This window comes from Lingula anatina, chromosome 1 (genome assembly GCF_051362555.1).
Source record: "Lingula anatina isolate TDL-2025a chromosome 1, LinAna3.0, whole genome shotgun sequence".
NCBI classification, from domain to species: domain Eukaryota; kingdom Metazoa; phylum Brachiopoda; class Lingulata; order Lingulida; family Lingulidae; genus Lingula; species Lingula anatina.
Genome location: NC_141767.1, coordinates 63,226,889 through 63,246,480, shown reverse-complemented (window position 1 = coordinate 63,246,480; position 19,592 = coordinate 63,226,889). Strand labels below are relative to the sequence as shown.

Below are 19,592 nucleotides of genomic sequence, written 5' to 3'. Positions count from 1 at the left end.
TCACGCGTAATCTGTTGCCTGACATTTGTTTATGAATATTTATGAGGGCACCCACTAGCAGTTCACTTCCGACTATTATGGGATGTGTTTGTATGAACTGATCAAAGTTACTCTCTAGTCTTGTAGCAACACCTGACAAATGGCAGCAGAGAGTAGCAAACGGAAACAACAGTTTCTATTAGACCGGACTAGGAATAAACTGGGGCTTACGTTACCCCCCGCATCCGAATCACCTTCCGGGGATGCAACAGAGTAAGTTGCTATGAGTAAAAATCCCAGAAAACTGTCTCTTTCCTTGTATGACAGTGATGCTTTTTAAGATATAGTATAGAACAATGCCTCAAGTCATATTATAGGAGGCGGAGTATTCAAGAGGCTGGAACTCACTGTATTTACAACTGCTACAGATCAAAAACTATTTGGAAAGAGTGCATAACATAGGCAAAATGATTGTACATGTATATGTCAGAACTGGCTATAAACAGTCTCACTCATTTAATGATGCACAAATGCCTTAAGGTAATGGGTAATGGACTGGACTGAAAATATATGACAGGTTGGTGTTTGCAGACAGTGAAAATCTTGAACAATGCAGTTATGCTAGCATTCATCTTTCGTAGTCCTTGCCCTTCCTCAGCACTGATGTTGAAATAGCTGACACACACTGGACATGTACAAGTGTCTGAATACTTGCAGATTAGACAGGGACCCTCTTGTAAAATGTTTATTAATTAACGTTGATTTGAAAGAAAGTTGAATGGGTCAATATAATTTGTTTCATATGGTACAAATAGATTCCAGAATAATTTTAATATGTTTTTCTGTCTTGATTTTGGTCTTGCATAGCACACATATTATAGCATGTACAACCAGTAGGCTATCCTAATGAATTTCACTATGAATTTTATTTGCCAATTTAATTAGATTTTATTAAAACTGCACCAGTTTTTTTTTCTCTTTTGCATTATGGAAGATTATTATGAGGATTATTCTATATGGTTTAATTTTAGATTCATCAGATGATGATCGAGATATGACAATTGGGTATGCAACCAGTTTTTATAGCATACAGGCATATGTTCCACTAATTGGGTTTGATAGTTGTTATGGAATATCACTTCATAAATTGAAGCACTTATCCAGTTGTGATTTATGTTGCAGTTGCAAACCATCATCATCCACAAATGTGGAATCATTGCAGAAAGCACTTGCAGGACTGGATCTTGATGATCAACAGCGACAGAGACTTGAACAGTTTTTGACACAGAAAAAGAAAGTGAGAGAATTAATGGCAGAAGACTTTCAGAGATTAGGAGAACTTGGAGCAGGCAATGGGGGTGTTGTCACTAAAGTTTTACACAAACCAACAGGTTTGATAATGGCCAGAAAGGTAAGAGTCAACTCTACAAGGAAAATTATCAAGTTATCAGGTAGAATATTCATGCAGAATGATGTTTAGGGTTAGGGTAAAGTAAAGGTAAAAAGACTATATTGTTACTAACAAATTAACAGAACACCATACAAACTGTTCAAGTTTTGGAAAAAGTACTATATGAAATCAGATTAGGAAATTAAACCAACTTCTTTTTCCCATATTTCCTCAATTAGAATAATAAGATTTGGTAAAAGCATACTGACCATGTCACCCCAGTAACCAGTTACACTTGTTTACAGTCACTGTATTGAATTTAATATTATTTTGATGCACTGAATGAAATAACACACTCACGCACATGTGCACAAATGCACGCACATACACATGCATATTAACTTGTTTGATTGCATTCCTGTCTCCATTAAAAAAGTTACTAATGAAAATATAAATGCTATGAAACAGATGAAAAAATAATAAAAATTTGTATTTTATGTAAACATGAGCATGTCTTTGATAGTTGTGCAGTATTGGAAATTATTTGTGATTTTCTTATAATTATTAACAGTGAAATAATACCCAAAGAAAGGGTGAATATACAGATGTTTAAAATGTGCTCATATGTGAAGTTAGCAACATTTAATGTGTTATTTGTAATGTTAGTTTTGGTATTGGTTGATAGCACAGGAACATAAATTTTTTTCTACGCTTTTCTTTTAATATTTAAACACCTTAAGTTAATATGAATTCTCCATATCTGCATTTCTTGTAGACAATCTGAAAAGAATTTGAAAGTTAGCCAGCAAGATTTTTATCTTAAGCACTAGTAGGCGTAAAGAAAAGTGGGAGTCTTGCTTAGTCTGTTATTGATTGAAATAGAGCATTGAATTCCTTTGGGATATTGAATTCAAGGTTAAAGTAGATTTATAGTGCTATTTTATGCAGTAGCTGTCAGACAGTTGTTACTCTTTGGATAGCATTCATGATTATGTTAGCATTTTGCAATTTTGTTACAGCCCATATATTAAAAAAAATACAGTTGCACATAGAAAAAAATAAATTATTCTTAGTCAGGTAAGTCACGAGGATAATTTATGTAGCAGTGATCATAATCTTGAACAAATGGCATAAGTACTGATGTGTTTTTAAGTGCATTGGGGAAAAGTACCTAAGTGTTGAAGTCTCTTATAACTAAATATGATTGTTTCCTGGGGCTTTTTTGACCAATTTTATTTATCAAAGTCCATTGTTCATTGCTAAAAAGAGTTTTTGTAACCATGGTCATTTAATATATCTGACAGCTTCTGAAACGGCAATGATTTTGATTATTTCATGAATGGTACAGTTTCATTTCATTTTATTTATAGCTAATTCACCTTGAAATCAAACCAGCTGTGAGGAACCAAATCATCCGTGAACTCAAGGTGCTGCATGACTGCAACTCCCCCTACATTGTAGGCTTCTATGGTGCATTCTACAGTGATGGAGAAATAAGTATTTGCATGGAGTATATGGTAAGAATTTAAAATTGCATAAGATGTCAGTGTATTGCTTTACCAAGAAATAAATACTGACTAGAATATGGCTTGTATGCTTCGTGACAAATACAGTAGGTGATGTTATAGGCTAAGCCATTGCCTGGACATTTTTCTGCCTAAGTACATAAATGGTCTGGTTTTTGTGAAAATATTTACTAAGTCTTTATTGGGTCAGAACATATTACATTCAAAATTGCAATGTGATTGTCCATGTGTATCATAACTTAGAATATAAATAGTTTTCAGAATTTGATTACCAACTTGCAGAAAACCAGTTTTTTGACTGTGGTTTAGACTGTGTCATTTGAGACTTGCTGTGATTTTCTTGCAATTTATAATTCACCCACACATTTCAGAGTATCCGTTTCCAAATCATTTATTGCTATTCACACTTGGATGATATCTAGCTGAAATCCTCTTCCTTGGGACAAGAAAGATTTTCTTTAGGTCTTGTATAATGTGCCGGATGTCTTCTCTTTATTTACTCCCACTCATCCATTAGGAGATCTGGATTACTCAGCTATGGTACAACTTTGATTAATAACTGTTCATTTTATATGTACCACTTCTCCACCTTCTGCTGAAAAAAAAGTTGGACAAGATTAAAAAATTATAAGACATATTAGTTAACAAGTAGGTATTTGAAATTTTCTCATGAAAATATTGACAATTTCCTGTTATAGTGAGAAACTTTTGATTCACCTAAATTGTTTACAGTTCTTAATTTAGATATGTAGATATGTTGAAGCTGTTCTTATTCTTTTATGACAAGGCAACTAATTTTTATAAAAGATATAATGTTTATTTGTTTAAATTGTCTGAACATGGCCAAAATATATGTTGCTGTGTAAATAGCGTCCAGAATCAGGTCTCTCCACTCTGAGAAATTATTGTCCATGCCCAAAATCTTCCAAAATCAGTTAAGAAAATAGATGGTTTATTTTTTTAAAAGCAGTACATGTGTTTTTCAAGACAATTCTGACTGTCTTTCTAAAGCTTCTTCAGAGGAGGGACAAAGACAGTCATGCTGCATGAATGAATGTACAGTAAAACCAATTTGGTAGTAGCAGATTTGTCTTAACCTCATATTTCTCAGACTCTGTCACCAATATTCAAAAATACTCATTGTGCAGTGAAGTGAAAATGATGTTGGGATTGTATCACCTCCTTATATTGGTGGTAAATCAATGCTCCTCGTGCAAGCATACTGTAATCAATCTTTCAACAGTCAAGATGTAAAAGCAGTCTATTCTATTGATCTGTTTTAATTGGAATCCCAACAAGCCTTGAATTCCTCTGATTATCAAATAGATTCTGTAGATATAATGCTGTTTTAAGCTGTGGGGATTTAATGGATTGTATTCTAGGCAGAAAGCAATCAACTGAAAATTTACTAGCAGTCTTTATTCCTATATTTTACTTCTATTGATTAAGATTATATATCTGTATTGTGCAGAGATTTGTAGTTAAATCCATATTCAGATGTGAAGGTTTATTATGATAATGATTCCAGTGTAATTCAGTTGAAACAATACTAATGAATATTTTAAAACACACATATCATAACCTGATATTTATGAAATGTACATTGTGATAAATATTCATGCTTAAAGGTATGACAATTTTTTTTTTAATCTATGTCAGTACCCCAAGTTCCTGAACCTGCTCAGTTGGCAAATTTTCATTTGCTTGTAATTTTCAGGATGGTGGTTCCCTTGATTTAATATTAAAGAAAGCAGGTAGAATTCCAGAGCCAATATTAGGAAAGATTACAATAGCTGTAAGTTATACTTGAAATATTTTAGTATGACTATGCATGATTTGGTTTCATAACTGAAATTGCTAAAAATTGAATGTGGAATTCAATTCAACTATAATTTTGCATTGAGAAATGATGGTTTTGTGTTGCATTGGCAAGTTCTAACAATTTTTTTACAATATGACACATTATTGATCTATTTGTCTCTTTCTAGGAAAATAACCCACTTTTGAGTTCTTTGTTTTGATCAGTCATGTGATTGTGGGTTCCATTATCTAAAGAGGAGAATCATTGTCTGTGTTTCAGGTTTTGAAAGGGTTAACATATTTAAGAGAAAAGCATCAAATTATGCACAGGGGTAAGTTTTGCCTAGTGTTGGTACATTTTGTGTATGGTACTTGATATTTTGTATTTATAGCAGTATATTGATAAAGTATTTTTCAAAGAGTACTTCATAATTGAACATATTTTGTATGGAAAAAAAAGAATGGTCTTTATGCTAAAAGGTATTTGATATGTTTAGGATTTAGTTATGTTTTTTCCTTCAGATGTGAAACCTTCAAATATTCTTGTCAATACAAAAGGAGAAATCAAGGTCTGTGATTTTGGAGTAAGTGGACAGCTCATAGATTCCATGGCCAACTCTTTTGTAGGAACGCGGTCATACATGTCAGTAAGTATCAAAGTGAATGTAATTATAAGAAGAACAATCATCATTATCATTAACTCTGTGGTAGCTTCGGATGCAATGGCGGCTGCTGGAAAACAGCTTTGTGTAATTGTTTACCCTTCGCAGTCATGGTTTACTCTTCATTTTCAAAGAAAATTATCACCAGATTAAATACTTTTTAAGTTAAAACCTGCCCTTGCAATCATGGGTTACTCTTTATTTTCAAAGACAGTTGTCATCAGATTAAATATTTTTTGAAGTTAAAACCTCAGGTGTTTTTCTTGAGTGAATCACTGGTTCTCTAGATGAATCATAATAATGTCTAATGATAAGCCAACTGTATAATTTTTTTCAGCCTGAACGTTTACAAGGAACACATTATTCAGTGCAGTCAGACATTTGGAGTATGGGTCTTTCTCTAGTAGAAATGGCCATAGGCAGGTATCCTATTCCTCCACCAGATCCCAAGGATGTGAAAGCCTTATTTAGTGATGATGTGGCTATGGAGCACCTGAATGCAGCTAGGACAGGAATCCCACTGCCAGGTTGGGGTTCCAATACTTCACAATATTTGGCACACACACCACCTGATGCATTGAATTTTGGTAACTACCTCCCTCTCAAGGAGGGCTAGGTCAGACACTGCAATATAAACTGCCCAATTTGATTTTATAAAAACAGGATTTACAAGTTTTAGAAAGTGCCATGTCTCTTGCACAAATATTGACATATTTAATTTTGTTCAACTGAAGTTTTTTTTAAGTTGACTGTATAGTTTACTTGAAGAAGTACTTCCTTGTTTTTGATAATTCATAAAATTTTCATTTAATTTTGGACTGTTTGCTTTGGGTTTGTTATACTCTATTCTTATTTGGCAGTTTGTGTCACACTGACAGAGACCCTTCAATATTTTCATTATAAATAGTATTATTTAAGTGAAAAAAATTAATTTTATCTTTGTTTAATTGTTAAAGAAATGGTTGATTTTTGTCCAAGCAGGCCTTCCAAGCAACTTTGAAATAATGAGCAATGACGGGCCTATGCCTATGGCTATCTTTGAGCTGTTGGAATACATTGTAAATGAGGTAACTGTGTTGTTATAAGATGCTTCCTCACACCAAGATTCCATTTTCGATGTACTGCAGTTTGTAGAAATTCATTTGAGCATGTGTTGCTTGAGTCTTCAAAGTCCTCGCCCCGTCTCCATGCCACTCCTGTATTTTGTTTTAATGTCTTGGAGAGTATGTGATTCCCTCGTACTCTCTGAGATTTTGTAGGAGAGAATGTCTACATTGGTGCTCTGGATCAGTTTGTCCTTTTCTTGAGTCTTTTTTTTTATTGTTCATGATTTTTTAAAGATACACAGTTGTTCTTTGTTCTTTTTCTTCAAATTTTTTAAATTTACAGAAAAAATATCAGTTTGATTGTGAAGTTGAACTCTTTGCTTTTTAAACCACCAAAAACATGGAATATTTTATTATCAATTTAAAATTAAGCTGCTGTAAAGCTGTCAGATAACCCCCATTTTCTGCTTTATACTCTGACTAATCAGATATTTGTGTGCTTACATCAATGCTTTAAATAATTGTTTTATCTGGCAATTAAAAAAATTATTTTGACAAAATTGATTTGAAAATGCAAGAGTTTCTGTGAAGTGATAGATCCAAACATTCAGTCCAAATTATTATCATTTAGATGACTTCAGTTAGACCATAATGGTGGAAAAGATGAATTAAAAAGGACAACATTAACTTAAGCAAATTTTAATTTACATATAAAAGTTTCTTGACTTTCTTGGAGTTTCGCAAAGATGACGCATTTAAGAAGTAGAATGATAAAATGCCACCTCTGTACTTCAAAACACAGTGTGTTAATAACGAGAACAAGAAGGACAACTTGGCCAGTGTCTACTTGTGAAAGAATTGCCACCTTCCACTTGTTAATTTTGGCACATTGATTACTTTTCCAGCTTTTTGCATGCTCAAATGAAGGCCTGCAATCATTTTTTTTTTGTTGTCTTACCACATTGTGTTGCTTTATGTCTGATGCCTTCATCTCCGCTTTTTCTTTTGTGCTTGCAGGCAGCAGAAATAGCTTTACTCTCCCCTCAGCTGATGGACCTAGACCAATGGCCATATTTGAGCTTTTAGATTACATTGTCAATGAGGTATGTTCATTTTGCGCCCTCAGAGACCAAGACTGGCCAATTGGCTCCTGTTCTGGTTGAAACATCTCTGCTAGTTATGATGTCAAGGCATCATACTGCACGTATTTATTTTTGAGAAGTATGTGGAATTATGGGATTGACCAATGGTGGAAAAGAGCACCAGTAATGCCATGTCTCTTCAAGTTATGAATGAAGTTAAATTGTTATGAGGCCATTGATAGGTCGGGGGGGGGGGGGGGGGGGGTGTTGTTATGACACTCGTGGAGCAGCATTTACACAAGCAGTGGGCCTGGTTGCTGAGAGATATGTTACAGAAGAAGTGTTACTGTATTACTGTAAATACACTTCGGTCAGTGGATTCAATCTTTAACATTTGTCTTGGTCTGTTTGTAAATGCTCTTTAGGCAAAAACGACTCTGTGGGCTGCTGCTTGTGTTCCCAGACAGAATGATATTTTTTATGTCCCTGAAGTGATTGATGTAGTGAAGACAGATTTCCATACCATTGCAACATCTCACATGTACCTGTGGATAGCTTATTTCTATTATTTCATCACCATTTTGTCAAGCTTCTGACAGACCTTTTTCAATGTCTTGTCTTAGTCTGTTGAGCTTACTATGTGTAGTGCATTTCACAATTGTTGGTCATTCAGAATTACATTACATCCTTTGTTGGTGGATAATGATTTGATTTAAAATGTAAAGCTATCATTGGCTATTAACTGCTAGGATTGTTGGCTTAAAAAAAAAAAGAAGTTGGCCTAGCTGCAGATACTTAATAATGATATAAGCTGAGCTTGAAAATGTGAGTTATGGTATTAACACCACATTAAGATCCTATTATTTTTTATTGTGTGAGAAGTTAATTTATACAATGTTCAGATAAGTAATTGCCAAATTGCTCTGTTTAATTCAAAAATTGACGCTGATAAATATAAAACTGTGTGCAGATTTTTTTCACTTTAATGTATGCAGGTTTTGCAATACTTACTTGAATTATGTTAGTGAGAATTTATGTGAAGAAAACTTAACTTTAATTAGTTTATTTTTAACAAATTTAAGCCTCCTCCAACCTTGCCAAAGTCAGCATTTTCTCCGGAGTTTGAAGAATTTGTTTCCAAGTGGTGAGTCCTTTTTAAATTAAAATTGGCTTTAATTTTGTTTGTTTGTATAACTCTGGTAAGTGTCCAAAATGTTACCTTTAGCATGGACCTAATGAGAGAAGGACGAGTAACGCGGAGCAAGATCAAAGGATAATCGGCTTAACGTGAGCTCTTCGCGAAACCATGTGCGTTCGGATCACGCGACCTCCCGTACAGGTAGCGAGCATATCGCAGTTGTCGATGACTTTTTGTGTCATTTGGGCAGGTAGTTCGCTATAACGTGAGTCAATCTTTCGGGTAGGTGAGACAATAAAATTATAGAGATGAAGTATAAGTACAATTTGTTCTGTCAATTTGGAAACTATGTGAGAATTTGATATGTTTATTCATGGAGGAATTCAAAATGCCCTATGTGGTAAAGGCAATCTTGTTTGTTGTCGTAAAATGAGCATTCAAAATTGTACAATTGTAGTGTAGTACACTTGTTTTCAACTATGATCCGATTGGAAAATATTTTTAGTGTCAAACTTTTCTCTCTATGTGAGAAATTAGCCTGAGACGTGACAATAATGAAACCTTCAATCAGGTCTTGAATTAAAATGACGCAATTCCTCTCCGATTTATTCAACTCGCTGACATCGTTTTAGGTCTGGTATTTTTTACGTACGAGTTAGATAAAGGTGGCATTTACACTGATGTGTGCTATATGAATAGGTATATGTTACTTGCTTAAAGGGACAAAAAATAGGATTAAAAACGCCTTTTTAGTGCATGGATTGCTTCTTTTTTAACTTATCTGAGAACAATTGCTATGGGTAAAGCATAAAATGGCAGGTAAATGGCCTTAATCAATATCGAAAAAAAGAATCATATTCACCGTCCACTTTCGAACCCCGGGCGTCAGCCATCTTGACACAGTTTGAAATAACGCGGCTTCTCGACTCAGATACGAGATGTAAACAATGCAGACAGCATGTCGTTTCGAAGGTGAGCGTGGACGTGAAGGAGAAGAGGAATTGCTCACCGAATCTTTGCAGGTAAGCGAGTTATATTTACCAAAAGTACTTTAAAATGGGAAGATGGCAGTGGAAATCAAAATGTCTGGCAGAGGAAGTTAAAAAGCGTAGATAACTGCTAATAATTAACGTTTCCTCGGGTAACGCACTCGCAGCCAAATCACTCGCACTGGGTACGTACTACTAGTTATATGAAGCGAGATAGTGCACTTTACTCCTGAGGTGTATAGTTCTGTAAAGCAGGAGGAATACCCTTTTCTGCTCAATGTGGTCATCTACCAGTACTTACAGACTAACCTCACACCATATTCTCGCAGGGGAATCCCATGAGATATACAATGTAACTCGAGTACTAGTGGGGTTAGAGGGTGTTCTTTGTACGGCACGTAACTTCGTTAGCTTATTTGTAAATTTAATAATATTGTCAATGAATATGATTATAAGGAATGATTTTTTAGCCTTTCAGAGGAGGAATTGGGTGATACACCCCTTCAAGCACGAGTGAAGAGATCAGGTATGTTAATAATTTTAGCAGTATAACATGGGCGGATCCAGGATTATTTGAAAGGGGGGGGGGTCCGCGGATGCAAAGCCGACCCCCCTAGTTGGCGTGGGGTCCTGGGCCTGCTTAAAACTTTGGTATTTTAGAGGGTGAACAGTGCCATTTGGTACGGTTTAGCACTTTACTGTAGTAAATTAGCTAGTCAAAATTCTAATTCCAAGTGGGGAATATTAGTGTGATTTTTTTACATCAGTTCTTTGAAACCATGTGTGATTATGTTATTTCTTCTTGTGGCCTTTATGATTTAATGCAGCTGCAGATATTTAAATTTAATTTTTTTTTTTTTTGCCATAATCAGACTTGCTTCTTTATAATAAGCTGGTTATCATGTAGTGATCATGCCCTCTAATTTGTTGATTTTTGTTAAAGAATAGTGCTGTTATGATAATATCAATACATTTTTTTCTTTATAACCATTTTATGTAATTTTACTATTACAGTGCCTCAAGTTATGTCTGGAAAACTCATACCAGGAAGCACTCCAATCTTACAATACTGCATCACTTCAATGTCGGTGTGACAAGTTGTGTAAAAGACTGCTACAAAAAATTTGCAGCGATGACCACATGATCCACCACCTTTTACCAAAACCGAGTGAACAGTTTTATATTATAATGCCCATGTACATGTATTTAAAGTGACAAGACTGAGATCAGCGAGAGCCTCAAGGCCTTTATTTTCTGTGCATTGTCAACTCTTCAATAATTTTATAATTTTGTCAAATACATCCAAAGATTCAATTCTAATGCAATACTTGAAAACTTTTTTAGAATATATTTTAATGTCGAACATGTTTTTCTAAGAACTAGCCCTTTAGTAAATTAACATGTTCTATCCAACTGTTATTATTAATTAACATATTGTTATGTACAAAGCATAAGCTGCAGTATCAATGAAGCATTAACTGGGTAGAGATTATGAATGAAATAAAAGTTTAAATATTGAAACATCTTTTATTTATATTTGGCAAAAATACAAGAATAAACAAAGTTTGCTACATAAGTTTGGAATTTGGCCAAATCATCTTTGTTATTACCTGTCACATGTAATGAATAAGACATACACAGATTCTGTAAGCTAGAATGCATAATTATTTTCATACTCATTAATGCCATCTTCATAAATAAGCCTTCTATTCAAGCATTCACAAACTTTCACATTGTGCAGTACACATTATAGTATGATAACATTTTTGAGAGAGACTTATTAATAGCCAGGCTATCATGTTAAGAGTCTGATGTACATGCAGACCCATGAGGATTGCAGATCAACAAATTATCCCCCTCTCTGCCAGTGTATTGACTCATGTGAGCTGTCTCCATGCAAAGGGATGTGTCATAAGAAAGGACCAACCCAACTTACACAAACATAAATTGTTTCATCAGTAAGATATTCACACATACTTTTCCAAGATGTGCAGGGAATAAATAGAAAGGTATAAATATTTCTTTAAAAAATACAGGCATAGCTTCCCTGCATGAATTCTAAATAATGGTTGAGTGGAGAATTGAATACAGGCACAAGTGTTCACTCAAACCATTTTTGTAGGTCTTAAAAGAAATGACATGCAGTCATTTGCCAAATACAGAATTTTATGCTGTAACAAAGTCACAAAACTGCAACTGGTGATCTTACAAAATCTAACAACACACTGGTTTAAAATCAAGTTGAAATCACAATATGCCACCAGTACCATATTCCATAATACATTTGATGTCATTTAGATTTAAGAAGTAAATGCTGGACCAAAATGGTTTATTCTCAATATCAGGCATATGACTTAGGTTTGGGAGGAAAGACCACCTTGATTTCCAATCTGTCTGCATTATAGCATACATGTAAGTGCTAGATGGTTTGAAGTCAGCAGATTATGCTTTGTCACATTGGCAAGATGAGTTCACTGAATATATCCTGTAAGCAGCACTCGAAAGTCAGGAAAAGTCTCTCACTATCCAACTCGTCCCCGCTTTGGACCCTCAAGAAATGTTCATCTTTTTTTGGTGGAGAGCCATGGAGTTCCTCTTCCATGTAAAAAACTCTTCTTCAGGACATCATACTGGCAGTTGCTCATAAACTTTAGGTCTAAAAAAGCAAATCAAAATAATAATAATAATAATTTATTAAGATTGCAACCCAGTGGGTTGAAGTTGTACATAGTGTTAAGAAAATTATAATGAAAATAAAGTGAATATTTGCTTGAATAAAACTGAGTTAAAAGACTGCTAATTGAACTTTAAAATTATTGTACTTAGGATAAAAGACAACATAATACTATTGGAAATTTAAAAGTGCATACGGAATAAAAGAGCATCAGAATCTGTCGGTCTTAAATTGTGGCACTTTGTTACTATTGTTTGATCTTAAAAGACGATTGGATTGATCAATAAAGATGTGATTCAGTTTGTCAGAGGATTCAGTTATTTTGTTAAAGAAAGTTTTGCACAGATCTCTTCGTTTATATAAAGTACACATTGGCCAGGTTCAGGGTTTCATCATAGCATAGGTCAGGGAAAATAATTTTGAAAGCACGAGTTTGGTGAGTCTCTTAGAGTTTGCATTGCTCTATAGTTAGTCCTGGATGCCACACAGGGCAGGCATATTCTAGAATTGAGTGCACAATACTTTGGTAAAGCTTAGCTCGTTTCAGTTGACGGGGGAAATAGAGTCTTGCATTATGTTTACATAATGTGTCGCCAATTTGGAAAAAAAATTGATAAAAGAGAAATCATGCACCTATATGCCTAATATATGAGGAGTGAATATCAGCTTATTAAAATTCTGCTTACTCTAAAGACATGTTTTAGTCCCATGTTGGATCATCAGGATCCTTTAATTCCCTCTTCTTCAGCATCTTCCTCCTCTTCCATCTGCACTTCTTCCAGTTCAGGCATACCATAGGAAAAAGTTACCTTGATACTGCAACCAAAAAAAAAAAAAAAGCAACAGTACATAAAATAAGATAATCGAGTTTGAGAAAAATTATGTAAAAACATAACTGAAATAAGTATAAAACTCAACTGAAATAAGTATAAATGCCATTTTTCTCAATATGATCACCTTAAATTATCTAGACTGTCATCTTCAACTGCACTAGTATTAACTACAAATTAATTTTGAAGTTTCTTGATCACTTCATATTGGTTTAATCTCCGAAATACTGGTTGGAAGTTAAAATTGTATGATCTAAATTATTACTCTGGACTATTTAATACATTAGAGAGATGTACCAAACATAAACATGCAATATCCCCTTTCTGATTTATTTATTTTTAATGTAAAAAGGAGACAAATTGTCTTTAAAATATAAAATCAAAATACTACTATTTATTTTCACTTAAAGTTGACATGCCATTTAACATTGGGTTAAACTTAAATACAATAACAGCTTCTGCACATTCATTTTGGGATTTAGATGCCTAAAGAAATAGCATCTCTGTCATATGTCTTAATTACTGTGGTATGCCTAGATGTTAGAGGCACAAGAAATGTGCCCTCGGTAAGTCAAAAATTCGCCCTGGTCATTGTAATGTATATGTAATGAGACTAGTATCTCCCACCATGTCCGTTTTTATTTAAACTTTCTTTGCTCTATAAACTAACCCAAACCCTGTCAGAGTCGACATATGAGCAACACTTGCAATTTCTGTCATCGATACCACTCATATTAGTTACAATTTCATGGCATATTTTGACAGACGAGCCTGACAATCGTTAAGATATACAACGAACACACGTAAATAAACATAAATCTCTGTGCTTAATAAATATTTTCACTGGTGTCTTATCTCAAAGATTATTGTAAATGGTACTCACAAATCCAGTAAATACTTCGTGGCCAGGCCATTCTTCGTATCCATGGCCACCCAAGCAGGTTTTCATCTGCCTTCTTCCTCGCCGGTGTTTATTGTTTGCCTGTCGTACATTTGCTGATACACTGTTTTACGCATGTTTTTTGTAAAGGCTGTTTCTTTTTTCTTTTTGTTATCTGTCTTCGCTTCTTCGAAGGACTCCCAGCATAACTGAGCCTCCTGTTTCACGTTGTCCTTTCCCGGCAGCTTGAACTGGTTTTAACTAGGTCGCAATACGAGAATCTCGCGAGATCCGGAAGTCTAGAGAGCTCAATTATGAAAATGGAGGTGGTTGTTGGTAAGCCTCCGCTTAAGCGGAGGTTTTCTTTTTATTGTATTTTCCAAAAATGTTACAGAGCGATGGCGAGTGCCGGGAATGATAGATTAAAGGTTGGTAAATCGCGGAAAAGTAGTGTTAACCTCGGGATAAATCAGGATAAATCAATTTTGGCGCGAAAATCCTCTTTTGTGTCCTTTTAAGTGAGCCCGAAGTATGTAATGATAATTAATATTTTTAACATTCAATATGGGCTCTTGTTGCAATAGGGCACCACACACGCATTCGTGACCCACAAAAACGCACCTGTGGGCCTTTTAATATTTTTTTATCAAAGTTGACATTAATACTGCTCTGAAGTATATATATATTTATAAATTACCGGCTACGGTCTGCTCCAGTCTGAGAATGATAATTATTATTTTTTAACTTTCAATATGGGCTCTCATTGCAATATGGCACCACACACGCATTCGTTACGCACAAAAACGCACCTGTGGGCCTTTTAATATTCTTTTATCAAAGTTGATATTAACACTGCTCTGAAGTATATATATATTTACACATTACCGACTACGGTCTGCTCCAGTCTGAGAATGATAATTATTATTTTTTTAACTTTCAATATGGGCTCTCGTTGCAATATGGCACCACACACGCATTCGTTACGCACAAAAACGCACTTGTGGGCCTTTTAATATTCTTTTATCAAAGTTGATATTAACACTGCTCTGAAGTATATATATATTTACACATTACCGACTACAGTCTGCTCCACTTTGAGAATGAAAATTAATAGTTTTTCATCTTTAAATTGGAGTCCCTATACAGCATAGAGACGATTGACAAACACCCTCAATGGTCTTTTAATTCAAGTATAAATGTGGACATGTACACATGCAAACTTCGTGAATATATTTACTTGGGTAATGGTCATAAAAGTGGATCTTGTTCACAACTCACCTCTGTAATTGGCTTGCTACATTGCATTATCTTGTTATCAGATACGTTTGGATAGCACCTACCTGGCTTTATTAGTCAACATGCTTTTAAACCAGTTATATATCAGTTCGACATATATCAATACAATCTTGGAAACGATAACAAGTATAGACAAAGGCCAGAGCCCGTTTTAATTAGGTAACAGGAAAAAGAAACTGAAAACCCGAAACAAATTTCCACTTGTTGACGCAAGTCTATGTGCTAGCAATTACAAGATGGAGGCAATGCTGTGTCATAGCAACCACGAGGGACCGCGAGAAATTGCGTTATCCATGCAATAGAACAAAAGGATTTCAATGAGGCACAGCGCGCGCTACCTTGATAATAAGTTGTTCAGGCTCCCGTGGAGCTATCAAAACAGCTTATCTGAGACAATGGGCGAATGTTTACCCGAACGCACATAGCTTCAAAGGAAGATGCCGCGTTACTCGTCCTTCTCTCATTAGGTCCATGCCTTTAGTGTGATTTTACATGAAACAAATTTCTACAGCAATATTTTGATTAAACAATGATCTGTAACTGAATATAGTAAGGTCAGATTAATATTTGAAAAGCAACAGCATATTTTCACAGTTATGAGTAATTTTTCTTCATGTTGTGTTTTCAGCTTGCAGAAGGAACCAACAGAACGTGCAGACTTGAGAACTCTTGTGGTAAGGCATGGTCATGAGCTTCACTTTTTGTACATCATTCAACATAGTCAGAATGATCCCTGTGTACTGTCTTAAAGTCAATCAGATGAACTATACAGTTGCTTTAAGTCATTTTTTAAAAAACAGAACATCGGAAAATGATCCCTTTTTGCATTAAATCAGTGTGTGTGTGAGATTTAAAACAAAATCCATTTAGTCACATTGATATGAATAAAACCAGCCGGACAATAAGCTCTCTGAAAACATGTACAGAGAATACAAAGAACTTTTTCAAAGTTGACAATAAGATGTAAATTGTTTTTCATAACAGTCAAATCCTGTTAATTTATAATAGACTTTGGATTCACATCTTATAAGAAAAAATATTTATGTGAAAGGCTGAAATTTGACAAAATATATTTTGGTTGTTAGGAGCATTAAGTATACTAGCATAGCATGTAAAATGGAACTTGCAGCATCATACATCAAAATTTATTTTAATTCACATTTTCAGAATCATCCTTTTGTTAAGAAATGGGATGAAGAGCCTATTGACATAGGGAACTGGGTTTGTAAGGTTATGGATATTGAACCCATGAAGAGCTAGGAGATACTGTTAAAAAGAATGGAATGTAAACTTATAACTCGAACAGCAAGCAGGACATGCTAAGCAACAAATATAATGATGCGGCAGTATGTTGTGCATAAATTCTTCACATTTATGTAAGCTCCAACTAAAGTTAATGAATATTGGCTAAAATATTAGCAGATTGCTTGCTTTAGAAACTGTGTAGCTTACCTGGCTCTAGTTTGGAGGATATGATTTCACATTTAACCAACATGGACCAGAAGTCAAAACATGGTTTAGTTGCAGATTTAATGCAGCTTCTTGAGTCCCAGTGAGAAATACAATATGATAAATAGAAGTTATTAGCTTCTGTGACTTCATATTATAGTATCCCATAATGTATGTAAGGAATGCAGAAGGAATTACTAATACCTCAAGACATGACAGGATGTCACATTGCAGAAGTCAGACTGCTCAAGTCTAGCATGGAACAGCTTCCTGTATAGCAGGAAAGGAGACGGCCATTCCACACAGTTTTTTCTTCAGAATCTGACTAATATTAGTTAAAACAAAGCAAGTACTTATATAATATAAATGTATGTATAGTATATAAAATACATATGTACAACCGTAAACCAAATCTGTAATACGTTTGCTTTATTTGGTGATGGGTGCTACAGTGGACGGAGGCATTGTGGTAAAGAGTTTGCCCATTATTCTTATTGTATGGTCCCTTGCTGCTGTATATATAATTATAACTTGCAACCATTTTGAAATGAATTGTAAACCTAGCCAGGATGTGCTGCTTGATGGTCACTTGATGACTTATCTATATAACTCGTAGAAAGGGAAGGTGACCCTACACAAGTCCCCTTCTCTCTTGGTGACATTTGTATTGATACCCATTGTGTATGTAACTTTATAGTATAATTTAGTTATGTTAAATACAAACTGTGCAATTAGTCTGCCATGTGTAAATATCTGTTGCCTCCTCATGTTTAGACTCTTATTGCTTCCTCAGGTATGCTTTAGCCTGGCTTGCCACCATGACCATGTAACTTCTGTATTAATTGTTCACTGTTGTGGTCACCTTTGCCTGACATTTGAAATACAGTTGGTTTGGGGTTGGGTAAAGCATTGGTTTTTCTGTACACTGGTGGCTTTTTATTTCTAAGAAAAGGAATCTGATGTATGTGCCGATTACCCCATTTTGGGTGTATTTGTGCTGGGCATATTTCAAAGAAGATTTATTGTATATCAAGGTTGCAAGTCTGTTCTATTTGATATTCTAAGCTTAATATTTGTATGATGCAGTGATAGATGGCAGCTTATAAAATTTTGCATAGATTTGTCAAGAAAACACAATGTATGAGATTTGATTGATCAGTGATTCTTTATGTCACAATTTTTGGATTAAAAGAGAATGACCCTAAACTATGCAGGTTAGTTGGCAAAAGAGTGGAAGTAAGTATTATTATTTGCTGCTGCAATATGAAAAGTTATACAGGGGCATATAGGTGCCACATGTGGGTGTATTTGCTTATTTTGTTCGTATTTTCGGTGTATATATTTATAGTTGCATTATGAATACTTTGTACTAATTTTTCACTATATTTATTGTTGTTGGTTTTCACATTTAAGCTGTATTTAGACCCAGATACCATTTATCCAAATTCACAAAAGTTTTTTTTTTCAAGTTGCTAAACAAGTTTTGCCACTCATAAATGTTTTATCTCAAGAAGCAGCTGTAATTTTTCATCAGAAGAAAAATGTTCCTCTTTATTTTTCAAAACAACTGAACTCCACAACTATGTTAGCAACTTGCTTTGAGAATTTGTGACACTCAAAATTATGCTGCTTTGTACTTGGTGGCAGACTCAGATGAAACAGAAAATCATGGTTAAAGAGCACTCTCTTAGTGCAGATTGTCTAAATGTATGTTTTGGGAAAATTGTGATTGGCACGTTTATTTTGCCAACAACAATATCAGCATATTCAGATTAAGTGACAGAAGTAAATGTTACATTATTTCAGGACTCATTATTATACAAATATAAGTTTTATGTGTAAATTCGGTATTTATACAATAGATTCTTTTGTTAAGTTTGCAATCTGTTTAAACCATAATCTCATATATTTCACATACCATTAATGTTTCAAGTAGTATATAAAGGCATTGGAGTAACTGAGAGTCCTGATCATGTAGTGTAACTGTAAATGTATTAAAGCATTGATAACTTTCATGACCTAATTACTGTACAATCATGTTTTTCTAAACATACTAGTACATGGAAGAAGCCCATGCTAGATGTAACCTGCAGATTATGTTCAAGACAACTACTGTCACTTGAAGATTGCATTCTTGCAGTTTTCAATTCAAAAATGTTCATGATCTTGAAATAATTTGTTCAAACTGTGAATAGTGATTACCTGTAAGATTGGATAGTTCAAAATCATGGGTCAAAATAGTTCAAAATCATGGGTCAAAATTTATGAACTATTTGAAGTTGTAACTCTGGTATTGCTAAGTAATTAATCAGAAAATAAATTTAATTTTTAAATTATAAAGAAGCATATTTTATGTGAATCTGAAATGTGTTATTACTATTAAATTTATTTAATGTAATCTTTTGATGTGTAGTCTATAAGCTGAGGTACTAGTTCATCATTAAACATGAATTGATGCAGACAATTGTTACTTCAGATGACACTTTCGAGTTGTGCTGCTTCAGTTTTACGTTTCTATTTTATCTTGTAAAATGAATGTTTATAATTGACTACAGCAGCTTTTTGATAAAATAAGTCTTTAAATGGGCAGGGCATGGATTGAGAATGTGAACTAGGAGTTTAAGTGCACCAAAATGAACTTGCCTGATTACTGCATACTACCTTTTTAAGGATGTAAAATTGTGAACATTAGTCTGGGTGCGAGTGTTTGTGAAGAATTTATATTTGAATTAGATAGTGTACATGTGCTGTGCTCACTTTACAACCTACCAATACTTTATTTGGGAGGTTAATTGTTAAGTTCAAACAGCTGTAACAGCAAATAAATGTAAAAAAATACGAAAAGCTATGT

General features: G+C 34.3%; 1 protein-coding gene and 2 long non-coding RNA genes across 6 annotated transcripts; 2 read left to right on the top strand and 1 right to left on the bottom strand.

Moving 5' to 3' along the window:
- Positions 1–22: 22 nt before the first annotated feature.
- Positions 23–19,589, top strand: LOC106152593 (dual specificity mitogen-activated protein kinase kinase 1). Of its 4 annotated transcripts, none has more exons than XM_013526238.2 (11): positions 23–252; positions 1,162–1,390; positions 2,740–2,886; positions 4,613–4,690; positions 4,976–5,027; positions 5,218–5,342; positions 5,695–5,884; positions 6,339–6,424; positions 8,568–8,629; positions 15,921–15,966; positions 16,460–19,589. In XM_013526238.2, exons 1-11 carry the CDS (start codon positions 140–142, stop codon positions 16,550–16,552), a joined length of 1,221 nt encoding a protein of 406 aa, XP_013381692.1. In that variant the 5' UTR covers positions 23–139; the 3' UTR covers positions 16,553–19,589. The 4 variants fall into 4 exon arrangements, with proteins under 4 accessions (XP_013381692.1, XP_086858805.1, XP_086858806.1 ...); XM_087002679.1 differs by having other exon boundaries at positions 5,695–5,944; XM_087002680.1 differs by lacking the exon at positions 6,339–6,424 and adding an exon at positions 7,421–7,506 and having other exon boundaries at positions 24–252.
- LOC147764864 (uncharacterized) lies at positions 9,334–11,188 on the top strand. The gene is made up of 3 exons (XR_015332201.1): positions 9,334–9,645; positions 10,083–10,138; positions 10,627–11,188. It is a non-coding gene; the product is annotated as an uncharacterized LOC147764864 (long non-coding RNA).
- On the bottom strand, positions 11,711–14,514 carry LOC147764863 (uncharacterized). Its single transcript, XR_015332202.1, has 2 exons — positions 12,973–14,514; positions 11,711–12,268 (listed from the first exon to the last, which is right to left on the bottom strand). It is a non-coding gene; the product is annotated as an uncharacterized LOC147764863 (long non-coding RNA).
- Positions 19,590–19,592: the final 3 nt, after the last annotated feature.